The sequence below is a fragment of the Leopardus geoffroyi genome, chromosome C3, assembly GCF_018350155.1.
Source record: "Leopardus geoffroyi isolate Oge1 chromosome C3, O.geoffroyi_Oge1_pat1.0, whole genome shotgun sequence".
Taxonomy (NCBI): domain Eukaryota; kingdom Metazoa; phylum Chordata; class Mammalia; order Carnivora; family Felidae; genus Leopardus; species Leopardus geoffroyi.
In genome coordinates, this window is record NC_059338.1 from 137,531,334 (window position 1) to 137,559,015 (window position 27,682).

The window sequence follows — 27,682 nt, forward strand, 5'->3', positions numbered from 1 at the left end:
AGAGCTTCTCACTCTGTGTTCAGCCTCTTCAGGACATCTGTTACTTTCACTTCCGTCACAGAGCCCCCATAATCCTGCTCCCATATGGCCTGGTTTCTCTCTAGGTATCCTCTGTGGCTGTGATCTAAGAACTATCATTCTGAGGCTTTCTTTCTCTCTCTCCTGTGTTGAAGGTCCTGTTGGCTGGATCCCAATATTTCCCTTTCTGGGTTTCTTCACTCTTCTTGCTAGAGCACATCCTGTAATAATCACTTCCTGAGAAAAGGTATAGTAGGAGTGAAAAATATCTGTATTTTTACTATCATATTAAATTGATAGTGTGGCCAGGTATACTAATTCCTAGATGGGAAATCAAATTCCTTCACAATTCTGAAGGTTTTATATCATTATCTCCTAGCTTCTAATTCATTGCTGAGATGGCTTTTGCCATTCTGATCCACAGTCCTTTATACATGAGTTATTTTTACTTTTACTCCCTGGAAGATTTTAAATTCTTATTTTTGTCCCCATTATGCTGAAATTTCACTATATGTCTTGGTGGAGGTCTTTTCTCTATTCATTATTCTAATTACAAACTGGACTGTTTCCATCTGGAAATGTGTGCCCTTCAGTTCTGCTGAATTTTCTTGAATTATTTCTTTCCTACATTTTTCTCAATTCTTTCTTTTTGACATTATCCTTATTTGGATGTTAGACCCCCTGGACTGGAATTCCAGTTTTAATATCTTTTCTCACATTATCTGTATCTTTAATTAATCATTTTACTTTGGGGAAGATATCTTCAGCTTTATTTTCTAACCCATCCAATAAATCCTTAATTTTTGCTATCATAGGTTTTAATTTTAAAGAACTATCTCATTTCTCCTTTTTATATCATCCCATTCTTATATATCTTTTCATCTCTCTAAGGATTTTATTGGTTTTGGGGGGAGGGGGGTTCTCTGGATTTTTCTGTTTCCCCTTGTTTGTTTACTTCCCTGTTTGTTTCTATTATCTCTCATGCAATGGGATTTATTCAAATTCTGGTAGTGCTTGATTTTTCTGTCATATTTATGAATGGGATATTGATAATGAACTCCATGCACATGGGTAAAACTTACCTTAAAATTATGTGTAGGCTCATTTCTTTGGTTGGATGACCCCAAGCCAATAGCACCTTTAAGCTTTTTCCTAGGGTGGGTCCACTTTTCTAAAAGAGGAATCTTCTGTCCTCTTGCCTCTAGGATAAAAATTTGGCTGTCAACAGGTAGACAGATTCTCATTTATCCTGCTACTTTTCATATGGTACTATAACCCCACCCTCACCTCTGCCAGGTTAACCCATGTCCAGAGACCATTTGGTTCAATCCATCCACTTGTTTGCTGAAACAAAGGAGAGCAAGTTACTTGTCTGGGGTTCTAACTACTTGTTTTAAAGAACTTCAATTGGTGCCCAGGTGACTCAGCTGGTTAAGTGTCCATCTTGATTTTGGCTCAGGTCATGATCTCACAGGTTCATGAGATTGGGCTCCATGCTGATAACACAAAGCCTGCTTGCAATTCTCTTTGTCTCTCTGCTCCTCCCTCACTCATGCTCTTCAAGTTGAAATGAAAGGATGCTAGAGCATAACTCAAAGCCAAATTAAGATATAAAGATCTCCCGTAAACATATGAACAAATATAAAAAAACAGTATTATTATAATTTTTGTTTGTAACTCCACCTTTCATTTTCTATAAGATTCAGGGGCGCCTGGGTGGCGCAGTCAGTTAAGCGTCCGACTTCAGCCAGGTCAGGATCTCGCGGTCCGTGAGTTCGAGCCCCGCGTCAGGCTCTGGGCTGTCAGGCTCTGGGCTGTTGGCTCAGAGCCTGGAGCCTGTTTCCGATTCTGTGTCTCCCCCTCTCTCTGCCCCTCCCCCGTTCATGCTCTGTCTCTCTCTGTCCCAAAAAAATAAATAAACGTGGAAAAAAAAAGATTTAAAAGACAAATGCCTAAAAAATAATTATTAATTTATGTTAATAGGTGTACTATATCCAAAGATGTAATTTGTGACATCAATAAGAAAGTGGAGGAAGAGCTGTAAGAGAGTAGAATTTCTGTATGGGATTGTTATTAGGTTGGTATAAACTTAAAATAGATTGTTACAATTTGGGATGTAATGTACTGAACAATAATATAGATGAATTGGACCTAACAGACATACATAGCATGCAGAATACTACAGCAAACAACAGTAGAATATACATTTTTCTCAAGCGCACATTAAAGATTCTCAAGGATAGACCAAATGCTAGACTACAAAACAAGTCTTAATAAATGTAAAAAATATTGATATTATGCAAAGAAACTTCTCCAACTTCAGTGAAATGAAACTGGAAATCAACAGCAGAAGGAAAATTGAAAAATTCACAAGTACGTGAAAATTAAATGATACATACCTAAATGATCAATGGTCAAAGAAGAAATCACAAAGAATATTAGAAAATATCTTGAGACACATGAAAACAAAAACACAACATTTCAAAACTTATGGCTGGCAGCAAAAACAGTGCTAAAAGGGAAATTTATAGATGTATTAAAAAAAGAGATCTCGGGGCGCCTGGGTGGCGCAGTCGGTTAGGCGTCCGACTTCAGCCAGGTCACGATCTCGCGGTCCGTGAGTTCGAGCCCCGCATCAGGCTCTGGGCTGATGGCTCAGAGCCTGGAGCCTGTTTCCGATTCTGTGTCTCCCTCTCTCTCTGCCCCTCCCCCGTTCATGCTCTGTCTCTCTCTGTCCCAAAAATGAATAAACGTTGAAAAAAAAAAAATTAAAAAAAAAAAAAAAAGAGATCTCAAATCAGTAAGGTACTTAACACCTTAAGGGACCAAAGAAAGAACAACAAACTGAAACCTGAAGCTACTAGAAATAAATAATAAAGAGTAGAGATATAGTAAGTGGAGAATATAAAAGCAATAGAGAAAATCAACTAAACCAAGATTTGGTATTTTGAAAACAAAATTGACAAATCATTAGCTAGAATGGCTAAAAAAAAAAAAAGAGAGAGAAGATTCAAATTACTAAAGTCAGAATTAAAAATGAACACATTACGACATATTCTACAAAAATAAATAGGATTATAAAAGCATACTATGAACAATTGTACACCCACAAGTTGGGTAACCGGCATGAAATGGAGATTTTCTGGCAATAGAAAACCTACCAAGACTAAATCCTGAAGAAATAAAAATCTAAATAGACACAAAACAAGTAAGGAGATTGAATCAGTAATCAAAACTTCTCACCAGGGGTGCCTGGGTGGCTCAGTCCGTTAAGTGTCCAACTTTAGCTCAGGTCATAATCTCACTGTTCACGAGTTCAGGCCCCGCGTTGGGCTCTGTGCTGACAGCTCAGAGCCTGGAGCCCGCTTCGTATTCTGTGTCTCCCTCTCTCTCTTTGCCCCTCCCCTCCCCTGCTCTCTCTTTCACTCTCCCTCTCAAAAATAAACATTATTTTTTTTTTTTTTACGTGGGGAAAGGATTTGAATAGACTTTTCTCCAATGAAAATATAAAAATGGCCAAAAAGCACACGAAAAAATGCTTAACATCACTAATCATAAGGGAAATGCAAATCAAACCCATAATAAGATACCACTTCACATCCATTAGCATGGCTATTATCTAAAAACAGGATACATGTGTTGGCCACAATGTGAGGTTGAAACCTTTGTGCATTCTGGATGGGAATATAAAATGGTGCAGTTGATGTGGAAAACCATATGCCTGTTTCTCCCAAAATTAAATATAGAATTTCCATATGATCCAGCAATTGCACTTCTAGATATATATCTAAAAGAAATTGAAATCAGGAACTCACACAGATATTTATACACACGTGTTCATAGCAGCTTTATTCACAGCACCCAAAAGGTAGGACAACCCAAATGTCTATTGACAGATGGATAAACTGCATGTCTAAATACATTCATATAATGAAATATTACTCAGTCTTAAAAAGGAGTGAAATTCTGTTACATGCTACAACATGGATAAACCTTGGAGACACTATGCTAAGTGAAATAAGACAGACACAATAGGACAAATACTGTATGATTCTACTTGTATAAGGTACCTAGAGTAGTCATATTCATAGAGACAGAAAGTGAAATAGTGGTTACCAGGGACTGATAGAGGAAGAAGGGGTGAGTTATTGTTTAATAGGCACAGAGTTTCAGTTTGGGATGATGAAACTTTCTGGATATGAGTAGTGGTGATGGTTGTAGAGCGTGAATGTAGTTAATGCCACTGACTTTTTTTTTTTTTAATTTTTTTTTTCAACGTTTATTCATTTTTGGGACAGAGAGAGACAGAGCATGAACGGGGGAGGGGCAGAGAGAGAGGGAGACACAGAATCGGAAACAGGCTCCAGGCTCTGAGCCATCAGCCCAGAGCCTGATGCGGGGCTCAAACTCACGGACCGCGAGATCGTGACCTGGCTGAAGTCGGACGCCTAACCGACTGCGCCACCCAGGCGCCCCAATGCCACTGACTTCTATACCAAAAATGTTAAAATTGTAAATTTTATGTTATGCATATTTTACCACAATACAAAAAATTAAATATTGGGTGGAGCTCAGAACAAGAAAAGTCTATTTAAGGAATCCATATCACCACATAAGCTTCTCTGTCATTTGGGCCATGTGACCCAGCAGGTATGATGCTGAAGTATCTGTGATAGGTTAGTGATACTGTAGGAAGCTTTTGATAATCTTCTATTATTGAATCTTATATGGGCTTTTAGGACTTTGTAGCTAAGTTATGTCCTCTTCTTTACATAACTATTCCCTTTTTGAGAAATTATTCTGGCTTACTACCAGGCCCTAGTAGAAACTGAATGTTTGACCATGAGCTAACAAATTACCTTGTGACCTGAGTAGCTCATAATATACTAAAGGTATACTGACACCAAACCATAAAGTTGGTTGTGCCCAGGAGTACTCCATCATTAAGTAGAAGTGGTATGCATGAGATCAGGGTCAAGCAAGTCTCTCTCTCTTTTTAATGTTTATTTATTTATTTTGCGAGAGAGAGAGCAGGAGAGGGGGAGGGTGGAGAGAGAGAATTCCAAGCAGGGTGCATGCGGTCAGCACAGAGTCCAATGCAGGGCTCAAATTTATGAACTGTGAGATCATGACCTGAGCCAAGATCAAGATTTGGAGGCTTAACCAACTGAGCCTCCCACATGCCCCTCAAGCAAGTCTTTTAAGGCTCAAGTAAATTGTATGAACAGTGTTCCAGTTGTCCATAATCTCTACTACTACCACATTGCCTCCTCCCTCTCAACTTTCATCCAAGGCATTATTGTTAGCCCCCTATGTCCTGCTGAGTGACAGAAGAAAACTATTTGGGTCTGACTTAACAGTAGTTCTGTATTCTATGGTGCAGAAACTAGATAGCTACAGCACTATTTCTACTCTTTGGGTAGTCCTAAAGGTGATGAAGGGAAATACTATGATTGGGAGAAAACTTAGAACAATGCACCTAATTGCTCACTTTGTCTGAAAAGAGAGATAGCTAGGTGTATGGGTCATACTGATTCATGGGCAGTGTCTTACTGGCGGGATAGTCTGGAACTTGGAAGGAACATGATCGGGAAATTGATGACAAAGAGGTCTGGGGAAGGGGTATATGTGGATAGATTGAACGGGCAGAGTGTGTCTCATGTGATTCCAAAGAGAAATTTCATTAGAGGATGATCATAATAATCAGTTGGATGAGTGACACATTCTATGTATGTTAGTCAGCCTTTCCCCCCATTTATCCCTGGCCCTGACCAACAGACTCATGAACAAAGTGGCCATGATGGCATGATACAAGTGAGATGTGGGTTCGGTACATGGATTTCCACTCAATAAGGCCAATCTGGCTACCACTATTGCTAAGTGCCCAATTTGCTAACAGCAGAGTCCACAACTAAGCTTCCATTTCCTAGAAGTGTCTCCCATCCACGAGGTACATTGAATTGGGCTACTTTCATTATGGAATGGGCAGTCCTTTTTTCTTACTGAATAGATACTTCTTTTGAAAATGAATTTCCTTCCCCACACACAGTGCTTCTATCAAAACCACCAGGTATGTTAGATTTATGCAATGTTTTACTCACCATTGTGTTATTCCATATAGCATTACTTTTAACCAAGAAACCCATTTTACAACAAATAAAGTCAGCAATGGGTTCATGCTCATATAATTCACTAGTCGTATTATGTTGCTTATTATCCTGAGATAGCTGGCTTGATAGGATGATTGAAGGCCCTCTTTCTTTTCTTTTTATTATGATAAAAATTTACTATTTTAACCATTTATAATTGTACACTTCAATGGCATTAAGTACATTTACAATGTTGTGCAGTCATCACCGCTATCTAGTTCCAAAACTTTCATCACCCCAAAAGAAAACCCCATACCCATTAGGCAGTCACTCCCCATTCCTCCCTCTCCTCAGTCCCTGGCAACAATTAATTGGCTTTCTGTCTTTATGGTTTGCCTATTCTGGATAATTTATGAAAATGAAATCATACACTATGTAGCCTTTTGTATCTGGCTTCTTTCACTTAGCATGTTTTCAAGGTTCATCCATGTTGTAGCATTGAAATGGCCTCAGAAGACTCAATAATCTCTCCATCTGAGTGACAATACCTTGTGTAGCTAGGGTAATGTCCTCCAAGTTTCGGCATATGTTCTAAATTTAAATATATATTCATGATTCAGGAATCAAGAGGTGGGACTGGAAGTGGATCCTGTTTTATCCCTAGTCAGTCAAATGCAAGATTTTGTTTCCAATTACTGTAGCTTTGGGTTTGCTTGTCTAGAGGTCTTAGTTCCAAAGGAAGGATGCTTCCACCAGGAACATCTTGAACTCTTGAACAAAGCAAGAGTTCAATTAGTCTGTAAATTGAGACTGCCTTGTGCTATTTATTTATTTTTTTTTTAATTTTTTTTTTCAACGTTTATTTTTGGGACAGAGAGAGACAGAGCATGAACGGGGGAGGGACAGAGAGAGAGGGAGACACAGAATCGGAAACAGGCTCCAGGCTCTGAGCCATCAGCCCAGAGCCTGACGCGGGGCTCGAACTCACGGACTGCGAGATCGTGACCTGGCTGAAGTCGGACGCTTAACCGACTGCGCCACCCAGGCGCCCCTGCCTTGTGCTATTTAACCAACATGCAAAGAAGGGGGTTACTCTCCTGCCTAGAGTGATCGATTTTGACTGTTAAGCTGATCTTGAGTTTCTGTTACATGGGAATATGCCTGGAATGCAGGAGATTCTTTGGGGGTGCTTCTTAGTATTCCCATACTCTGTTATATAGGTTAATGGAAAAAAACACAGCAACCCAGTAGAAGTAGAACCTCTAATGGTCCAGATTTTTCAGGAACAAAAATATGGGTTGCCACATAAGTGAAGAAACTATTATCAGCTGAGATGCTTGCTGAAGGCAAAGGGTATATTAAATTGGTATTGGGGGATAAAAAGAAAGTAGTTATAAGTAGTCATTATGATTACATTGCCAGTTGCAGATACAAGGACTATAATAGTTGTGAACATTTTCCCCTCATTTTGATATGAATACATTTGTGTGTGTATTAACCGATTATTTTCTCCCCCTCCCCATTCCCCTAAGATGTGTTAATAGTGCCTAACTTTATATCTTAGTGTTTAAGTTACAGGACATCAAAGGAATAATATGACTTATCAAGAAGAGGGATGAACATCATTCAAAGACTCTATCCTCTTTTGGGGAGGGAGGGAGCTGTCTCAGGCTGTATGATAGTTGCATCATATGGACATAAGCATGATTTTACTATGATCTTTATTTGAAAATTAAATATGATTTAAAAAAGTGTTTCTGGAGGTCAAGTTGACAAGAGTTTGGACTGGGTTGGTTTTGCACTATCAACTTAGCTAAGTTGGAACTACATTTCCCAGAATTCTCTTCTTTTTAGGGTTTTGGTTGGCAACAATAGAAATTTGCAAGATTTGAGAAGTGGAAGTGAAGCACCAGCCATTACACTTGGTAGGTCCATGCCAGGTCCCAAGCACTGCTGTAATTTTACACATGATTTGCTGACTCACCTTACTGGCTAGGGGAGGAGCAGGGCCTGCAGCTCCTCTAGCTTCTCTGTCTTAGATGAGGCTTGTGTACAGCAAATCTCTCTCTCTCTCTCTCTCTCTCTATATATATATATATATACATATACACATACATACATTCATACATACATACATACATACATATACATATCATCTATTGGTTTTGTATTTCTGGAGAACCCTAATATGCTCCCCAATACTGTAAAGAACACTGAGAACAGTTGAAGTTCTGATCTTGAGATACTGCATGGTATGGTGGAAATGCATGGTTCTGAAATCACACAGAACAAAATTCAGTGGCACAAATGACTTATGGTCTTGGAAACGGATTCCTCATCTGTAGAATTGGTATCAAATTTTACGTATGTGAATATTGTGAAGGGTTAAGTTAAACATTATATGTAGAATACCTGTCATGGCTCACAGTGGGTGCATAGTAAATGTTAGCTCCCCTCTCTGCTGAAGGGAGATGCACTGTTTAATTCAGTGCCCTGAATCTTATCAAATGACTTAATGGAAGGGAGTCTCTTAAATGTTATTAAATGTGACAGTAATTTGGCATATACAGTTTTATATGACACGAATACCATCTCTGGGTGTATACAGATTTCAAACATTATTTGAGGTTAGTTCTGCCACTATTTTGAGTAAGATCTAGGGCAAGTTATGTTTCCCTAAACCTAGTTTCAACTTAGTATTATCCCATGGGGTTTTTGTCAGAACGAGAGAGAGTGCTTAGCTTAATCCCAAGCATACAGCAGATGCTCAATATATCTACTAGATATTGTGGGAGTAATTAGGGTTTCCAAGAGGAGTTGGGTCAGTTGTTGCACTAAAGGGGAGCTTGCCATCTAGTGAAGACAATATCCATGAAACCACAGGAGAAGTTATATTTGTTTTAATAGTAGCACACAAGTAGAGAAATAACCATGGAAGAGGTAAAGTTTTAAGTGATGTAAAAGAAACAGATGCTGTGGAAAGATGATAAAAAGTCTTGCAGACTTTTATTGATTTATGGAACCATGAGCAGTGGATACCTGATATCCTCAGTAATGATCTGCCATCTTGCCAGTGGCTAGTCATAGCAAATAAGTGGAAGGGTGGGTGCCCTGAGAGCAGAGCCGAATCAACAATTTTGCCAGCAGGAAAGAGCTTGTTCAGGCCGACATCCCAGGGGCTGGAATGCATTTGAAACAATGGATTGCAGTTTAGGGAGAAATTTGACAAAATGAACCTGCAAATGACGTATCCAACTTACAAAGCAGGTCAAGAGCTCTTTACTCTCTCTGCTTTCTAAAAATCAAAGCCAACAAACCAAAACAGTTTTGGTAAAAGGTCATGAAGGATCCTTTTTTCCTTTGTCTTCTCAGTATCATCCTTTCTTTCTCATTTTTTCCAGTGCATACTCTCACTTCTTCTTTCTCGGTCTCGGTGTTTCCCCACCACCCCTTCACCCTCTCGTCTCTCCCGCATTCTCGACTCCTCTCTTCTCCCCTTGGCCCGGGACAGCCCTGGGGCCCGTACCTGCCTGGGGAGAGCCCCAGCCGGGCCCCGCCAAGGGACTGGCAGTGACGTAGCGGGGAGGATGGTGCCCGCGCGGTCCGCTGACGTCACTGCCGCAGCGGTCCCCAGCGAAGCCCAAGAATGGGAATTCAAGGAGGGAAACACAGCGGTGACCCCGCAGTTAAGGCTGAGCGCTGCCACTGCGCCCTGTGCTTCGGGTCTCTGGGGTCAGAAGGCCCGAATCTTGCTTGTAGACAGGCTGAGTCCACCCCACACCCTCAGCGCGCTCGAAAGCAAGAGTTTAACGATAAGGGGAATGTCCCCAAACGGTGGGGCCTCGTGCGCACGCGCCTTGTGTGGAGGGCAGATAAGGGAGAGCTGGGCGGGGGCTATGGGTTGAGGTTGGTAGGAGAGGAGGAAGGGGGGCAGTGTGTGGCGGGAGGGGACAGTGACCGAGTGCAGAACCGGAGTGAGACGGTTCACCCCCACCGCCGCTAACCCGTCTCCCAGGGCGCTGCGGAGGCGCGGGGCCTGCGGCGCGGCGTCGTGACGTCAGGGTGGCGGCGGCCGTGGTTGGCGCACCGTCCGCGGCTGCAAAGTGTGAATTACGCCGGGCTCGCGCCGGCGGCGGAGTGAAGTCAGGCTCCGGGGGAGGGGAGGGGCAGGACGGTGGCGGCGGCCCGAGCTGGTGGCTGGTCCCAAGCCCCGTGCGACCTGGGTCTCGCCGCTGGCTCCAGCCGTCTTTTCTTGCACCGCTTTCTTCTGTCTTTGCTCCACTCCTGCTCTGCTCTGCCCGGACCCGTTCCTCCCGGCCGAGGAGATCTGGGGCGGCAGGGTTCCCTCTCCCACTTTGCCTGCGCTGCTCCCGCTTGCACCCCGGAGCCGGGCGCGCGCCGGTCCTCGTAACTGTCGCCGCGGCCGCCGCAGCGTCTTCCCACCGGCGGCCCGGGCGGAGTGTTGGGGTGGGAAGGCGTGAGCGCGGCTTCCCGGGGTCGGCGCCCGCCCTCCCTGCCCCCGCCTCGGCCCGGCGCCCCCGAGCCGCGGCCCCTTCCCAGCACAGGGGCCGGCGGCCGCGGCTGGGCGGGCGCCGCGCGGGGGCAGGGCGGGCGTATTCAATGGAAGTATGTTACCAGCTGCCGGTGCTGCCCCTGGACAGGCCGGTCCCCCAGCACGTCCTCAGCCGCCGAGGAGCCATCAGCTTCAGCTCCAGCTCCGCGCTCTTCGGCTGCCCCAATCCCCGTCAACTCTCACAGGTAATCGCCGGCGCCGCCGCCACCGGGGCCCCACACTTGGGGGGCTTCTCTTTTGTTTCCCTTTTCCCACCCTCTTCCCACCTCCGCGACACCCCTGGTCTCCTAGCCATTTACCCCAGACCGAGCGTGGTTCATTGTTTAGAGATTTCTACGCTGGCCCCTCGATTCGAGAGCCTTTTCTTTTATCTTCGGGCTTTACACCCTGAGTGCCCCGGCCTTCTCCGACCACCCCCACTGCCAAACCGGGTGGGCTTTGGAGTCCTTAAGACCTTCCCCAGGCCCGCCCCCCTCCATGCTCCGTGGTTTAAGCTTCAGGGATGACTCTTTTCCTCAGATCCAGTCGACGTCTGGATCTGAAGTCGGGCCTCTCTAACCTTAGTTGTGGCCCTGGGCACACCTGTCCCCCTTCCCCCATACGCACACCTGTGCCGCGTTTGAGCCTTGCTTACCCCCAGCTCCCGCGCGCCCCGTGGCGTTCGGATGGTCCTGCGGTTCTCCGAACAATAGGCCAATTCCTCCTCGGTGTTCGCCAGCTCCTATTCTGTGGATGGACCTTAAGTGCTTTGAAAAAAAAAAGTATCGAGAGTGCTTCTCTGAAGCTTAGGTTTCCACAAAGTTGATAGCCAGGTTTTTAATTTGATAAGGAGATTTTAGGAGAGAAACTCCTAATGAGCACTCACAGGAAGACTTTGTTTTGAATGGTCCAATACCAGTTGCTCCTGAGAATTTCGGTTTTTTTCTTTGGTGATGCTGTTGGCCCAACTCCTTAGTTCTGGCTGATTTTGATTGCCAGATTTAAAATAGGCAAAAAGAATTTTGTTTACATTTGAACTAAGTGCCCTCCATTTCTGCTTTCAGAATGTTAAATGTTCATGATCAGTTTTTAATTTAATTCAATTATTTTTATTTTTACTATTGGTTAGTATTAGTATCTTTTATGGAACATATTTTCTCTCTCCAATTGTATTGTAAATATCCTGAGCCAGGTCTGTATTTTTCTTTTAAACCGGTAGTGTGGATAGTACCTCGTGGAGATTTTGCTTATGATAGGTGTGTCCAGTATTTGCCATTTGCTTCTTTGCCTAAATTGTAGAGAGAGCAAGAGACCATTTGGATTTTTCTCTGAATTGTTTTTATTTAGAATCAGACTTATATCATGGGACAAGATGGTATGCTGATGAGGTCAGAGCCAACTTTAATGGTTACTCTAATAGTTTAAATAATACTGTGTTGTTATTTTGAAAGTTAGGTCCATGCTCTGCCTCTATAGTACTGCTTAAAGCATCTGCAGGTTCCAAAATTAATGTTGAAGAAATGTTAATGCATTGCTGGAAAAGGTTTTTAATGGTAGTAATTAATAGTTTTTAATGATAGTAACTTTTTTTCACTTAGAAATATTATTTTACTGTCTCAGATTACAGGCACATAACTAATGCCCATTTCCAGTTCACTCTGCATAATAAAGGTGACCAGTAATCAGTTATAAAATTATAAAATACAGAAAAAGTCACTTGTGCTCCCTGAGGAGAAAATGAATGAGAAAGGAGATTCCAAGAGCATTAAAACAAGTGAGGCTGACACCAGGGGTTTTTACCAGTTGTCTTAATTAATCCTCAGAGACCAATTTTAAGCCCTACTCCTCTTTGACTCATTTCCTAGCCTTAGGTTTAAATGGGTAATGGAATTTTAAAAATATGATTGTGGCAGATAAAGCAAATATTGTAGAGCCACACCATCTCTTACTCCTGAAACTTAAAAAAAAAATTTTCTGCACACCAAATATAGGAACTTATGAAAATTTGGACAGGAAGTTTCCTGAATTTACACTTTTTATCAAATTATTGTTGCTCAACATTAAAATGAAGATAAACTTACCATGGTTTGAAATGGTTACCAAGATTTTGAGTATCATTTAAAACTAAAGCATATGTTGCTAGTGATTTCTTTAGGGCAAGATGGGAATGTGTAATAGAAAAAAGGTATAAAATTTTGGAATCTTATTCAGAGCTCTCTAAAATAAATATTTGGTTAAATAGAACCCTTGAATCTTCAGTTCTTAAGTCTAAAGCTATAGAAATTGTAAAAAACTGAGGTGGTTTTGTAGTTTAATATTAAAAAAACCCACACAACAACCCTGTTTTTATTAAGTGCTAAGAAGTTGTTTTTTCTGAGTTTTTCTATTTTAGAATATGTTCAAAACTAGCAATCTTTTTAGTTCTTTATTTTCACCATAATATTACTTACCAACTTCACAACACAAGTACTTAATACTTGTTGGATGAGTGAATAAATAATGAAGCGCTCTCTATCAGTTTTAAATATGAAAACAATGTAAGGACTTTTATCAGGATATAGCAGTAATTTATCCAGAACTTGGTTTGGAACTTGTAACTGCAAACTTTAAGAGATTCAGGAAATAAATAGAAGACGGAACAACCAAAATATAGATTTGAGGATCCTCTCAAAGCCTGTGTGTTTTAGGCAAAATTCTGACAAACTTGTTTTGCAAGTAGCAGCAAATTTGAAGGGAGTTGGAGGCTGCTTGAGTCAGGTTCACACTGATACCAGCAAAAGTTGACAGCTGACACACCAAAGCTGGGGATCAGAAGAAAAACTCTTCAAAGCCAGCAACTTTTAAAAAAGAACCCTGGGGACATATAGTTTAGGAGCTTGAGTGTGGTACAACACAATAATTATCAGTCAAAATAATATTTAATTGAATCTTTTTAAAAATCGAAAGATTCCCACTTAAAAAAGAAATCTCCATGCCAAACAATGTAAGTGTTGGTGCTTAAATGGATAAGAGTGAGTTATCTGAAAAATTCATTTCTTTGGAGCACCTACTGTCCTAAGAATGCCAAGTAAATGAGGCATTAACTTTTTGTTTTAAACCAGGTCATGTACTACTTACTTGAAGGTTAATAGGAGTTTTTTGAATTATTTGAAAAAAATCAGGATAAGAGAAGTTTGTTTTGCCATTTTGAGCTATCTGTTGTTGATAGCTGAGGTTAAAGATTTATCTTGCAGAATAAAGTTGTAATTTAGAAAGAATATTGTGAGAACAGAAATTGTCTTGTTCACTGCTGTGTCCACAGTGCTTTGCATGGGTCGGTGCTCAGTAAATGAGGAGGTTGAGTTAGTGTATTGATGGCACCGACAGCACTGCACCTGCAGTTAATTTAGTCAGATTTTCTAAGCACTGGAGATAAATATTATTTGTGTTAGAAATTTGTGGTCTAGTTTTTAAAATTTATTATAAATCAATGGTATATATTATTATGGAACAAAATATTGGGATCTTTTTCGTTGAAGGCATTATATTTTTAGAGCAGTTTTAAGTTCACAGCACAATTGACTGGAAGGCAGAGAGATGTCCCATGTGCTTTCTGACCTGGTGCATGCATAGTCTCCCCTGTTATCAACATCCCCCAACAGGGTAGTACATTTGTTACAATTGTTGAACCTACATTGCTGCATCATTACCACGCAGAGTGCATAGTTTACATTAGGCTTCATTCGTGGTGTCTTTTTTTTTTTTTTTTTTTTTTTTAAATACAGAAACTATTCCACAGATATTTGCTAAACACCTTCTGAGAATGAGGCTCCTTATGTTGAGTACTAAGAAAATGTAAAGAATTAGAAATTGAAAACAAAAATCACTTGTGATGGGACACCTGGGCGGCTCAGGCAGTAGAGTGTCCGGCTCTTGGTTTCGGCTCAGGTCATGACCTCACGGGTTCATGGGTTCTAGCCCTGCCTTTGGCTCCACACTGCCCTGTGGAGCTTGCTTGGCCTTCTCTTTCTCTCCCTCTCTCTGCCCCTCCTCCGCTCACTCTCTGTCTCAAAATAAATAATCTTAAAAATCATTTGTGAGCCTGCCAACCTAGCCATGTTTTTCTTTGATGCATTATATTCCTTATGCATAAACGTTTTTCACTTATAGTGTACATCTCTGTTGTTTTTAGCAGTTCTCTTAGTATATGACAAATTATCAAGGCAGAACAGTTCAAAGTCCCTTGGATAAAAGTTGGTTCTTTAAGGAAGCTTGCAGGATTGTGGTAGGGGAAATAATATGATGTGATGGAATTTATTGCCAGTTACCAAGGTGTAATGAGACTACAAGAAGGTATACCCAAATTTCCTGCATAAATCAGGGGGAACCTCACACAGTAGTTGAGGCTTAGGCCAAAGCCTGAAGATTAAGTAGATAAAAGGGTGCATATAAGGGAAGGAGGATAGAGGATGGTCCAGGTAGCTGTGTAGATCAGCACTATCTAACAGAACTTGTGATGATGGAAAGTGCTAGGTAAGCACTTGAAATGTGGCTTGTCTGACTAAGGAACTGAATGGTAAATTCAGTTTTATGGCTTGTGGCTACTGTCAGAATACAGTATAGTTTTATATATACCTAATGAACATTAGTAGTGATGATGTGTTGATCTATGAGTAATTTATTCTCTGAATGTTGAATGTTAGAGTTGTTTCAGGTCTTGGTGTTGTATATAAAACTTTAATACTTTCGTGCATGTTTGTTAGAGTGGGATCACTAGGTTGGGTCAAGAGGTAAGAATATTTTTTGGTTTCCTAGAAAGTTCTGTCCTTACTTAGATAAATGATTATCTCTCTTTCAGTATAATATTATAATGATTATGATATGAGATTATAATACTATATAATTATTTAATAAACATTTTATAAATATTTTGTAAACATTTATATAAATGTTTTACTGTGTCAGTAGATGCACTGTGGTATGCTGAGTTTGTTTCAACTTGGAGTAAGCAAAATGGACACTTTCTGAAGTGCTTCTGTGCATTTGCATTTCTTTTGTCAAATTTCATTTGCATATCTTGTGGTCATGTGTAAGGACTGTTATATATCAAATATCAGTTTGTAAATGTGCATTATTCCAAATTACTGTTACCACAGTAGTTGCCTCTTCACAAATCGACATTCAGAAGACAATACAGGGGATAGTGGGAGCAGTTGGTGGGATATCCTGGGAGTGGTTCAGTTGCTGAGACTTGCCTCCCTGTCCATTTCCCTAACACTTGTTTTGTTGGGATCTTAGTTTCATTTTTCTGTTTTCAGAAATGTTTCATACTTTGATTTAAATTTAATACTATCATGTTTGGCTCTTACTTCTGAAGTAATGTATATTTATGCTATACTTCAAATATATGCTCAAACATAATATTAATGTAAATCTATAGTGTATTTGGAGTGTTCTGATTGAAGAGTAGGGTGTTCAAATTGCTAGTTTATAAGTTGTCATCAGGAACACATTTAATGTATGGGATGTGATTTGAAGAGGTTTTAGACCTATGCCTAGATTTTTCTTTGTTGCTATGCTTAGAGTTCCATCAGCTGTACATACTGCCTACCCAAGAATTCTTTTTTAAACACAAATGTCCTGCAAGAGGTAAAATATTACATCCTTTTCAGGAAACAAAGATTAGGGAGCTCATTTTGGATGGAAAGAAGGAGAGGTATTATCCATTCTCTTTGAGGCAATTTGATAAGACTTCTAATACATTAGGGTAAGTTTCAACCCATCTTTCCTTCCTTTTTTTTTCTTTTCATGAAGAAAAATTTTAGAATAATTTTAGGGAATTGACTTCTTTTCTAGGGATGGGTATAGAGACAAGTTTGGGAAGCGAAGAGCTGAAGAAAGAGGAAGTAGACAAAGCTTAGCTTAATTCAGATTTTTTGCCTGGGACTATTGATAGCCATTTAGTAGGATTAAATATACTTAGGAAATTTAGGTGGTAAAGAACTCTCATTGCATGCAGATCTTAAGGAATTTAATTTTCTGTGCTAAAGACTGTGTTTATATAAAATCTAATTTTGTTAGAAGTCGTTTGACTAAAGATCTTTAAAATCTGGGCATTCTTACGTTCCCTTTGGCCACTCCAGAAAAGTTCAACAATTAATTTTAATCTTCTAATTTAGAAACAACTTAAAACATTTTTATTGTACATATTGCTTGGATCTATTTGAATTGAGAGAAAAAATTGAGTGTTTATTCTCTTCCTCATTTAAATGGCCTGTTCTTGCCTAAATGTAACATAGACTGTTGATTTTTATATTGTTGTCAAATGTGTCTTTCAAAAGGTTATTCACAAAATAAATGATACTTTTGTATGTTTGCATTCAGGTGTAGTATATGAGGAAAGGAAGTAGATGAGTAGTATGTTCGGAAAGGAAAAAAACCCTACATTTGTAGATGAGTCTTTGAAGCTTGCAGAACTTCATTTTAGCTGCTGGCAGGTACCCTTCCTAATGGACCAGTGCCAGTGATCTTGTGGTTGAAATCAGAAGTGTCTCTTGTCTGCTTGTAATTTTGAGTAGGAATTGTAGGTGACTGCTCCATTCCTCCACCTGCTGGTGGGGATGGCTCTTCATTTTCTGAAGATGATGGCAAGAGGGAGGAGAGGATGAAAGTAGAGCAGGGCAGAATTTGGAGAAGAAGATGAGTTGTTAATTGGTTAACATCTACTCCATCGTCTGTGTTTTGGGTAGGCCAAGCTCTAGCTCAAGACCATGTAAAGTACTTGACAAATGGTGCTTAATAAAGATGCAGTAGTCTTGCTTCAGTGGTAATTGTTTGTTTCTATTTATTGAATACCTCCTACATGCCAGATACTATAATTAATATTTTTAATCTTTCCAAAAACCCTTTGAGATAAGTGATATTACTCCCATTTTTCCCAAGGAGTAAACTGACCTTAGAGACATTACTACATTACTTGCCCAAGGCATCACAAGAACTTCAAGAGTGTTCCACACCCTCACGTTTAACCTGGCCTGCCTTGTTGGTGAAAGTGAGGTGAATATAGTTAGTCTTTTAGGTTTATGGATTATAGATTTTGTTGGCTCGTGGATCTGGATACGGAAAACAAATTGGATGATTTGAAGTGATAACCTTTACTCTGGTCTTTTCAAATCACATCTGGATTTTGTTCTAGATGCCACTTTCTAGGGGAACATGACTAGGTTAAATCATACTCTGAAATACCAAGATGATGAGGTAATTTGAAAGCATATTGTTTGATATGTGAGTGAAGAAATTGGAGACATTTAGCTTGGAGAAAGGAATCCCCAAGATTTCGGCCAAAAGGATAGGGATAAAAGAGCAGTTGGTGAGAGACGGTAAGAGCGTTGCTGTCTTCCAATATGTGAAGGACTACCATGCAAATGAGAAAAAGGAGGGGAGTTAATTTAGATTTTGTTTGGTTGTATGTTCTTGATTGCTATACCCTGTTTCTACTTTGTGAGGGTTGTTGACAATACACAGGAGAAGATACAAACTTAAAGTTGTCACTTGTCCAAGGTAACACAGCTAGGTAGTGGAAATGGATCAAATCCTAGGTCATTCTGACCTGACCTAACACCTATGCATTTTCTTCTACTTCCTTTTACAACATGGGAAAAGGATGTTACTGCAAAGAGTAGAATGGGATGAATAGGTAAAAGCAATAGGGAAATAGGGAGATCTTGTGTGTAATCACACTAATAAAGAAACAAACTAAAAGAATGATACTTGCTTAAGATTGACAAAGTAAAAAAGAAAAAAAACACCAGTATATGACATGAAGATTATGCTATGCAGTGCTAGTAGGATTATAAATTGTAAATTTGCTGACAGGTAATTTAGCAGTTGAATAAAAAAATTAATACTTTGCCTTACTTTTGGGACTCTATCCTCAGCAAATAACTAGAAATGTAGATAAAGATTGATCTTCAAGGATATTCATCACATATTCATCACTGTGAAAAATTAGAAACAATAAGTAATTTATAAATGATTAAATAAATTATAATATTGTGAGTATTTAGTATTTGTTATTTCTATATTATGTAACCACAAAAATGCTTTGAAAAATTTAAAGGATATATAAGTAGTTTACAAATGATTGACTAAAAGTTAATATTTCTTAGTTTTGCTATATTATATATCCACTAAAATATTTTGAAGAATTTGAAGAATACATAATTGCATGGGGAATTGCTTATAACATAATTAAGTGAAAAAATAAAAACAAACCGAGTATCAACAGTTTATCCCAATTTTGTTTAAAACTAAATCACAAAATATATACATATCTACACACCATGCATACTCAAACAAAATAAAGGGAAAAAAAAGCCAGATGTATCCCCAAATACTAACTGAAGCTATCTCTGTATGTTAAATTTTAACTAATTTTTAACTTTTTGTTTAGAATTTTGTGTAATTTTACCATTGTTCTTCTGCTAGCATGAATCTTTTTTTAAATCGCAATAATCTTAGAAAATGTGCAACAAGTTGTATTTGGGCCTGGATCTCTGACAGCGATGTCCCGACAGAGAGCAGGGTACTTCATGAGGCTATAAATTGACAACAGCTTGAAAGTACCTGGATAAGGATATTGTCAAAGGGATTGACTCTTCTGGTTCCTTCCAACTTCATGATTCTCTAATTTCTTTGAGTAACTCAATTATATGCATGACAGGTAATTTTGTACAGCTCTAATTAGTATAAAGTAGTTTCATTCTCTATAAGAGATGTTGAAAAGTAAATTTAAGTGTAATTATTGTTAAAAAAAAAAAAAAACAAAGCTGGAGGTATCACAATTCCAGATTTCAAGTTATACTACAAAGCTGTCGTAATCAAAACCGTATAGTACTGGCACAAAAGTAAACACAGTTCAATGGAACAGACTAGAAGCCCCAGAAATAAACTCTTGATTATATGGTCAATTAGTTGTTGACAAAGGAGGTGACAGTATGTGGAAAAGACAGTCTCTTCAATAAATGGTGCTGGGAAAACTGGACAGCTACATGTAAAAAAAAAAAAAAAATGGCACTAGACCACCTTTTAACATCATACACAAATATAAACTCAAAGTGAATTAAAGACCTGAGTGTAAGGCCCCAAACCATAAAAACCTTAGAAGAGAACACAGGCAGTAATATCTTTGACATTGGTCATAGATATATTTTTCTAGATATGATCCTTAAAGCAAGGCAAACAAAAGCAAAAATAAACTGTTGGGACCACATCAAAATAAAAAGCTTTTGCACAGCAAAGGAAACCATCAGTAAACAAAAGGCAACCTACTTTGGCACAAAAGCAGACACTCAGATCAATGGAACAGGAATAGAGAACCCAGAAATGGACCCACAAACGTGTGGCCAACTAATCTTTGACAAAGCAGGAAAGAATATCCAATGGAATAAAGACAGTCTCCTCAACAAATGGTGCCGGGAAGACTGGACAGCAACATGCAGAAGAATGAACCTGGACGACTTTCTTACACCATACACAAAAATAAACTCAAAATGGATGAAAGACCTCAATGTAAGACAGGAAGCCATCAAAATCCTCTTTGGAGATTTTGGAGAAAGCAGGTAAAAACCTCTTTGACCTTGGCCACAGCAACTTTTTACTCAACATGTCTCCAGAGGCAAGGGAAACAAAAGCAAAAATGAGCTATTGGGACCTCATCAAAATAAAATCTTCTGCACGGCGAAGGAAACCGTCAGCAAAACTAAAAGGCAACCAATGGAATAGGAGAAGATATTTGCAAATGACATCAGATAAAGGGTTAGTATCCAAAATCTACAAAGAACTTATCAACTCAATACCCAAAACACAAATAATCCAGTGAAGAAATGGGCAAAAGACATGAATAGACACTTCTCCAAAGAAGACATCCAGATGGCCAACCGACACATGAAAAAATGCTCAACATCACTTATCCTGAGGGAAATACAAATCAAAACCACAATGAGATACCACCTCACACCTGTCAGAATGGCTAAAAACTCAGGCAACAACAGATGTTGGTGAGGATGAGGAGAAAGAGGATCTCTTTTGCACTGCTGGTGGGAATGCAAGCTGGTGCAGCCACTCTGGAAAACAGTATGGAGGTTCCTCAAAAAACTAAAAATAGAACTACCCTATGACCGAGCAATTGCAGTACTAGGCATTTATCTACGGGATACAGGTGTGCTGTTTTGAAGGGACACATGCACCCCCATGTTTATAGCAGCACTATCAACAATAGCCAAAGTATGGAAAGAGCCCAAATGTCCATCAATGGATGAATGGATAAAGAAGAAGTGGTGTGTATACACACACACACACACACACACACACACACGCACACACATACAATGGAGTATTACTCGGCAATCAAAAAGAATGAAATCTTGCCATTTGCAACTACGTGGATGGAACTAGAGGGTCTTATATTAAGCGAAATTAGAGAAAGAGAAATATCATATGACTTCACTCATATGAGGACTTTAAGGTACAAAACAGATGAACATAAGGGAAGGGAAGGAAAAATAATATAAAAACAGGGAGGGGGACAAAACATAAGCGACTCTTAAATATGAAGAACAGAGGGTTACTGGAGCGGTTGTGGGAGGGGGGAGGGGCTAACTGGGTAAGGGGCGTTAAGAAATCTACTCCAGAGATCATTGCACAATATGCTAACTAATTTGGATGTAAATTAAAAAAAAATGGTAAAAAAAAAATAAAGCAACCCACTGAATGGAAGAAGATATTTGCAATATGCTCTAATAAGCAGTAATGTGCAAAATATATAAAGAACCTATACAACTCAGCACCAGAAAACAATCTGATTAAGTAATGGGCAGAGGACCTAAAGCAACATTTTTCCGAAGAAGTCCTATAGATGGCCAACAAACATGTGAAAAAGTGCTCAACATCACTCATCATCAGGGAAATGCAAATCAAAACCAATGAGAGATCACCATACACCTGTCAGAATGGCTAAAGTCAAAATGATGAGAAATAATAAGTGTTGGCAAAGATGTGGAGAAAAAGTAATTCTTGTGCACTGTTGGTGGGAACAAATTGATGCAGCCACTGTGGAGAAGTATGGAGGTTCCTCAAAAACTTAAAAATAGAAATATCTAACAATTACACTACTTGGTATTTACCCAAAGAAAACAAAAACACTAATTCAAAAAGGTATACTGTATGTTTATTGCAGCATTATTTACAATAACCAAGTTATGGAAGTAACCTAAGTGTCCATCAATTGATGAATGGATAAGGAAGATACACATACACACACATGATACACACACACACAGGAATATTGCTCAGCCATAAAAAAGGATGAGATCGTGTCATCTGAGACAACATGGGTGGACCTAGAATGTATAGTGCTAAGTGAAATAAGTCAGAAAAAGACAAATACCATATGATTTCACTCATATGGAGTGAAATAAGTGGAATCTTTTTTAAGAAAATGAATAAACAAAAGGTAGAATCAGACCTATAAATACAAAGAACAAACCTGGTGTTTGCCTGAGGGGAGGGGCATAGATGAATTGGACAAAATGGGTAAAAGGGAGTGGGAGATATAGGTTTCCAGTTATAGAATGAATAATTCTTGGGAATAAAAGGCACAGCATAAGGAATGTAGTCAATGATATTGTAATAAGGATGTATGGGGGCAGATGTTAGCTATACTGGTGATGAGCAAAGCACAAACTTGTCAAATCACTGTATTGTGCACCTGAAACTATAACATCATATGTCAACTGTATTAAATATATATATATATATTTATATATGTATATAGTTATTGTTTTGAAGAGCTATTTGATGACAGCCTGTGAAGAGACCTTAAACGATTACTGTGGCACAAGGAATAAAGATCGTTAGGAGTTAGGTCCTAGGAACTGATTTGGTGTGGGAGGTAATAAAAAAATTTCCCACTCTTTTAGTCTAAGAGACCAGGTAGATCATGGAGCTAATAATAAAAATACAGATAGGAGGAGGAGGCAGGTTTTGTTTTTCTGGGGGGGGTGGGGTTGGGGGAAGAGAATAAATTTACTTTGGATTATGTTGAGTTCAAGTGTCTGGGGAGCATCCATATGGGGATGTCCAGTAGGCAGTATCTTAGGAGGAAGGTTAAGACAAGTGATATATTCTTTCACTACTAGGGTTTTTTTGGTTTTTTTGCTCCTATACCCCTTCAAAGAATTGGAAAAACAAACAAAAAACTATATACCTTCTCATACATCTTGAATTTTTCCTCTAAGTTTCAGTATTTGTAAATAATAGAATTTTTGTTAAATTCAAACAATTTAAATACATTATGGAAATTTTAAAAACTTGATATTTTACATTGTCTGTTTAAAAAAATACATATGTGAACAAGGCTCCTGGGTGGCTCAGTCAGTTAAGCATCTGACTTCTGCTCGGTCATGATCTCACGGTTCCTGTGAGTTTGAGTCCTGCAATGGGTGAGCTCAGTCCTTGCTTCAGATGAGCCCTGCTTCCTCCCTCTCTTTCTCTCTTTGTCTCCCTCTCTCCCTCCCTCCCTCCCTCCCTCTCTTCCTCTCTCCCTCTCTCCCTCTCTTCCTGCCCTTCATGGGATTCTCCCTCTTTCCCTCTCTCTCTTTGCCTCTCGCTCACTTGTGCCCTCTGTCTCTCAAAAAAAAAAAAAAACAAAAAAAACAAAAAAAAGAAAAAAGAAATATATGAACAATGTCTTAATTTTAACAGTCAGAATTTTACATTCCTTATTTTTCTCTTTGAATTCATTTGTATTTTTCTAGCATTGACATCTTATCCTAATGTATTCTTTTATACTGGAAAGAATTTTATCAATCACATGATCATATTTTTCTATAATGGGAATAAAAAATTGCTTTAAATTGTCACCCAGTTCTTCTGAGTTCTATGCAAAAACAATTATAATTAAAAACATTTAAATTTTCCTATGTCCATAAAGCCATATCAAATTTATTTTGGTCTGAGTAAGCAATACAATTTAGAGAAGATGGTGTTTTGCATTACCTTTCTAACTTTTTTACTTTAATAGTGAAAGTACTGAGAAATCTCATGAATTTAGTAGATGGTTATAAAACGTGATTAATTTTAGGCATATCCCCCATTCTTCCAAGTTGACAGCAAAGTGATCTATAATCCGAATAATTGGTCAAGTAGTAAGTTGATTTGGTTTAATGTCTATATTCGTGGAAGTAGAAATTAGTGACCCCTTTAACTTGAAAATAATTGGATACCCAGTGTGTAGAATCATTATCTTCCTCACCACAGATATTTTGAATTCTCCATTTGGCTCTTCAGATGTTATTAGACACCAGCTCCACAGTAAGTTTCAGGAAGCGTTGAGTGTTACGGTTTCCTTTATGAGGTAGTAGAGGGGGAGAGATGAAAGGGCAGAGGAGGTAAATGAAAACTGATATGTTGTTTTAGCAGAATGGTTCTAGAAAATTGTATAGATGGAAGTTGAGAGCTGAGAAATCCATTTCCTTGAAACTCTCCATGCTTATGTACTTCTAAGGGTTATACATGCATGACACAGTTGGTAGACCACTGGTTTACTGTATTCCATCTTATTCTTATCTTTTTGCCATATTTTACCATTTTCTGCAGGTATACAGAAATAATACTTCATAAATCAACGTTAGTTTTTTTTTCTGGTTTTTGATTGCTCCTGATCCCAGGTCTTCATACTTAATCACTCTACGACTTCCTTGGAAATGGAATCAGGATATCAGTCCTTGAAAGGGACCCTATAAATCATTTTAAAGATTTGATGGTTGAGATTCAGAAAGGCTAAGTGATTTCTCCAAGATCTGACCATTAGAAAGTAGAGAAGTTAGAGTTTTAAAAATTTGTTTTTCCCAACTTTGTTGCTTTTCTTACTATATCCCCTGCTTCCTTGTAAAAGGATTGATCTTTGTAATTTCCTTAAGTAGCAATCTTTCTTTAATGAACATTAGTGAGTAGCAAAGCATCTATATAGTCCAGTGATTATTTGAACTAGTTAGAGTACAGACACACTCAATTTAAAACATGTTTGAGTTACTTCTTAAAACATCATCAGAGATAAAGCAAAGCCATTATTGAAATTATAATGGGCCAGTTGGAATGATACCATTTGATTTGCTGAAATGAGATTTATGTACAAAAAGAAGGTTTTTTATAAAGAAAGGTTTTTTTCATAAGGAAGGTTGTATTTCACCTATACGTTAAAAACTAAGAATAAAACTTTTTTACATTGAGGAATAAAATGCTATTCCTGATCTATAAATTCTCACTCTGTAGCCTTTTATGTATGAAATGGTGGGTGATGGAATTTTTTAATATTTTTTTTACTTCATTTTACTTTTTCCCCGAATTCTTTTTTTTTTTTTTTTTTAATTTTTTTTCCAACGTTTTTATTTATTTTTGGGACAGAGAGAGACAGAGCATGAACAGGGGAGGGGCAGAGAGAGGGAGACACAGAATCGGAAACAGGCTCCAGGCTCTGAGCCATCAGCCCAGAGCCTGACGCGGGGCTTGAACTCACGGACCGCGAGATCGTGACCTGGCTGAAGTTGGACGCTTAACCGACTGCGCCACCCAGGCGCCCCCCCCGAATTCTTTATAGTGAACATTTTAAGAAAAACAGTGAAGTTGTTCCAAAAGGCAAACATTTTTTAAAGACTTTTTTTTTTTACATCAGTTTTAGATTCACAGCACAATTAAGAGGAATGTACAGAGATTTTCCAGATACCTCCAGCCCCAACACATGTATAGTTTCCTCCATAATGAACACCCCACATCAGACTGTGGTACATTTGTTACTATTGTATGAACCTACATTGATATAATCATGCACCGTCCACACTATACATTGGGTTGCCCTCTTGGTGTTGTACATTCTATGAATTTGGACAAATATGTAATTATATGTATTCATCATTAATAATATACAGAGTATTATCATTGTCTTAAAATCCTCTGTGCTCTACCTAATTATTCCTCGACTCCAGGCCCTAACAACTACTGATATTTTTATTGTCCCTAATTTTGCCTTCTTCAGAATGTCATGTAGTTGGGTTCTTACAGTCCCCAGCCTTTTCAGATTTGCTTCTTTCACTTAATAATGTGCATTTAAGTTTCCTCCATGTTTTCTTAATGGCTCATTTCTTTTTAGCACTGAATAGTGTTGTGTGGATGTACCACCACTTACCCATTCACCTACTGAAGGACATCTTGGTTGCTTCCAAATTTTGACACTTATGAGTAAAAACTGCTACAGACTTACTCTGCAGATTTTTTTGTGGACATAAGTTTTCAACTCCTTTTGGTAGATACAAAAGGAATGTGATTGTGGGGTCATATAGGTAAAGCATGTTTAGTTTCATAAGAAACCACCAAACTACTTTCCAAAGTGGCTGTACCATTTTGCGTTCCCACCAGCATGAATGACAATTCCTGCTACTCCACAACCTCACCCAACATTTGGTGGTGTTGGTGTTTTGGATTAGCCATTCTAATAGGTGTATAGTGGTATCTCATTGTTTTAATTCATATTTTCCTGATGACATATCATGTAGAGCATCTTTCTATGTTTATTTGCCATTTGTATATCTTCTTTGGTGAGGTGTCTGTTAAGGTCTTTGGCCCATTTTTTAAGTGAGTTGTTTTTATATTATTGAGTTTTAAGAATTCTTTTTAGGAGTGCCTGGATGGTTCAGTCAGTTAAGCAACCAACTCTTGATTTGGACTCACGTCATGATCTCACCGGTGGTTTGTGAGATCCAGCCCCCATCGAGTGAGGAGCCTGCTTGAGATTCTCTCTCTCCCTCTCTCTCTCTGCCCACTGCCCCCTGCTTATGTGTTCACTTGTGCTCTCTCTCTCAAAATAAATAAACATTGAAAAAGAGAGTCCTTTGTATATTTTGGATAACAATCCTTTACCAGATGTGTCTTTTGCAAATATTTTTTCCCATTCTGTGGTTTGTCTTCTCATTCTAATAATTGTTTTTTGTAGAGCAGAAGTTTTAAATTTTATTTAAGTCCAGCTTTTTTTTTTTTTTTTTTTTACATTTTCTTATAGGAGTCTTATAGTTTTATATTTTATATTTAGGTGTGCGATCCATTTTGAGTTAATTTTTGTGAAGGGTGTAAGGTCTGTATTTAGACTCATTTTTTCATGTGGATGTCCAGTTGTTCCAGGATCATTGGTTGAAGAGACCATCTTTGCTTCAGACTATCTTTGTTCTGTTGTCAAAGATCAGTTAGCTATATTTCTGTGGGTCTGTTTTTGGTTCTTCTCTATTCTGTTTCATTGATCTATTTGTTCTTTCACTAATACCACACTGTCTTAATTACTGTAGTTTTATAGTAAGTCTGGAAGTCCAGTAGTGTCCTCCCAATTTTGTTTTTCCTCTTCGATATTATCTTGGCTACTCTGGATCTTTTTGCCTTTTTATGTAAACTTTAGAATTAGTGTGTTGATATCCACAAAATAGCTTACTGGGATTTTGACTGGGATTGCATTGAAATTACAGATCGAGTTGGGAAGACTTTGACAATATTGAGTCTTCTCATTAATGAGCATTAAATATCTCTCCATTTATTTAGTTCTTCTTTGATTTTATTCATCTGAGTTTTGTCATTTTCCTCATATAGATCTTGTACATATCTTGTTAGTTTTATACCTAAGTATTTCATTTTTGGGAGTGCTAGTGTAAATGGTATTGTGTTTTCAATTTTCAAATGTCATTTATTGCTCTTTAACATTGCTATAATTGCTCATTAGTTCTAGGAGACTTCCCCCCACCCCCCACTCCATTTTTTCAGATTTTCTACATAGACAGTTATGTCATGTGTGAACAAAGATAGTTTTATGTCATCTTTTCCAATCTATACCGTGTTTCCTTTTTTGGTCTTATTACATTAGCTAGGATTTCCAGTGTAATATTGAAAAGGAATGATGAGAGGAAACATCTTTGCCTTATACCTGAGGTATTCTTTGAACAGGGCAATA

General features: G+C 38.6%; 1 protein-coding gene across 1 annotated transcript in view; it reads left to right on the forward strand.

Moving 5' to 3' along the window:
• The first annotated feature begins 10,117 nt into the window (after positions 1-10,117).
• PDE7A (phosphodiesterase 7A) overlaps positions 10,118-27,682 on the forward strand; it is a 123,750-nt gene continuing 106,185 nt past the window's right edge. The window contains exon 1 of the mRNA XM_045455078.1: positions 10,118-10,865. Coding sequence (XP_045311034.1) covers positions 10,728-10,865 — 138 coding nt within the window. The 5' untranslated portion in view covers positions 10,118-10,727. The remainder of the gene's footprint in view (positions 10,866-27,682) is intronic.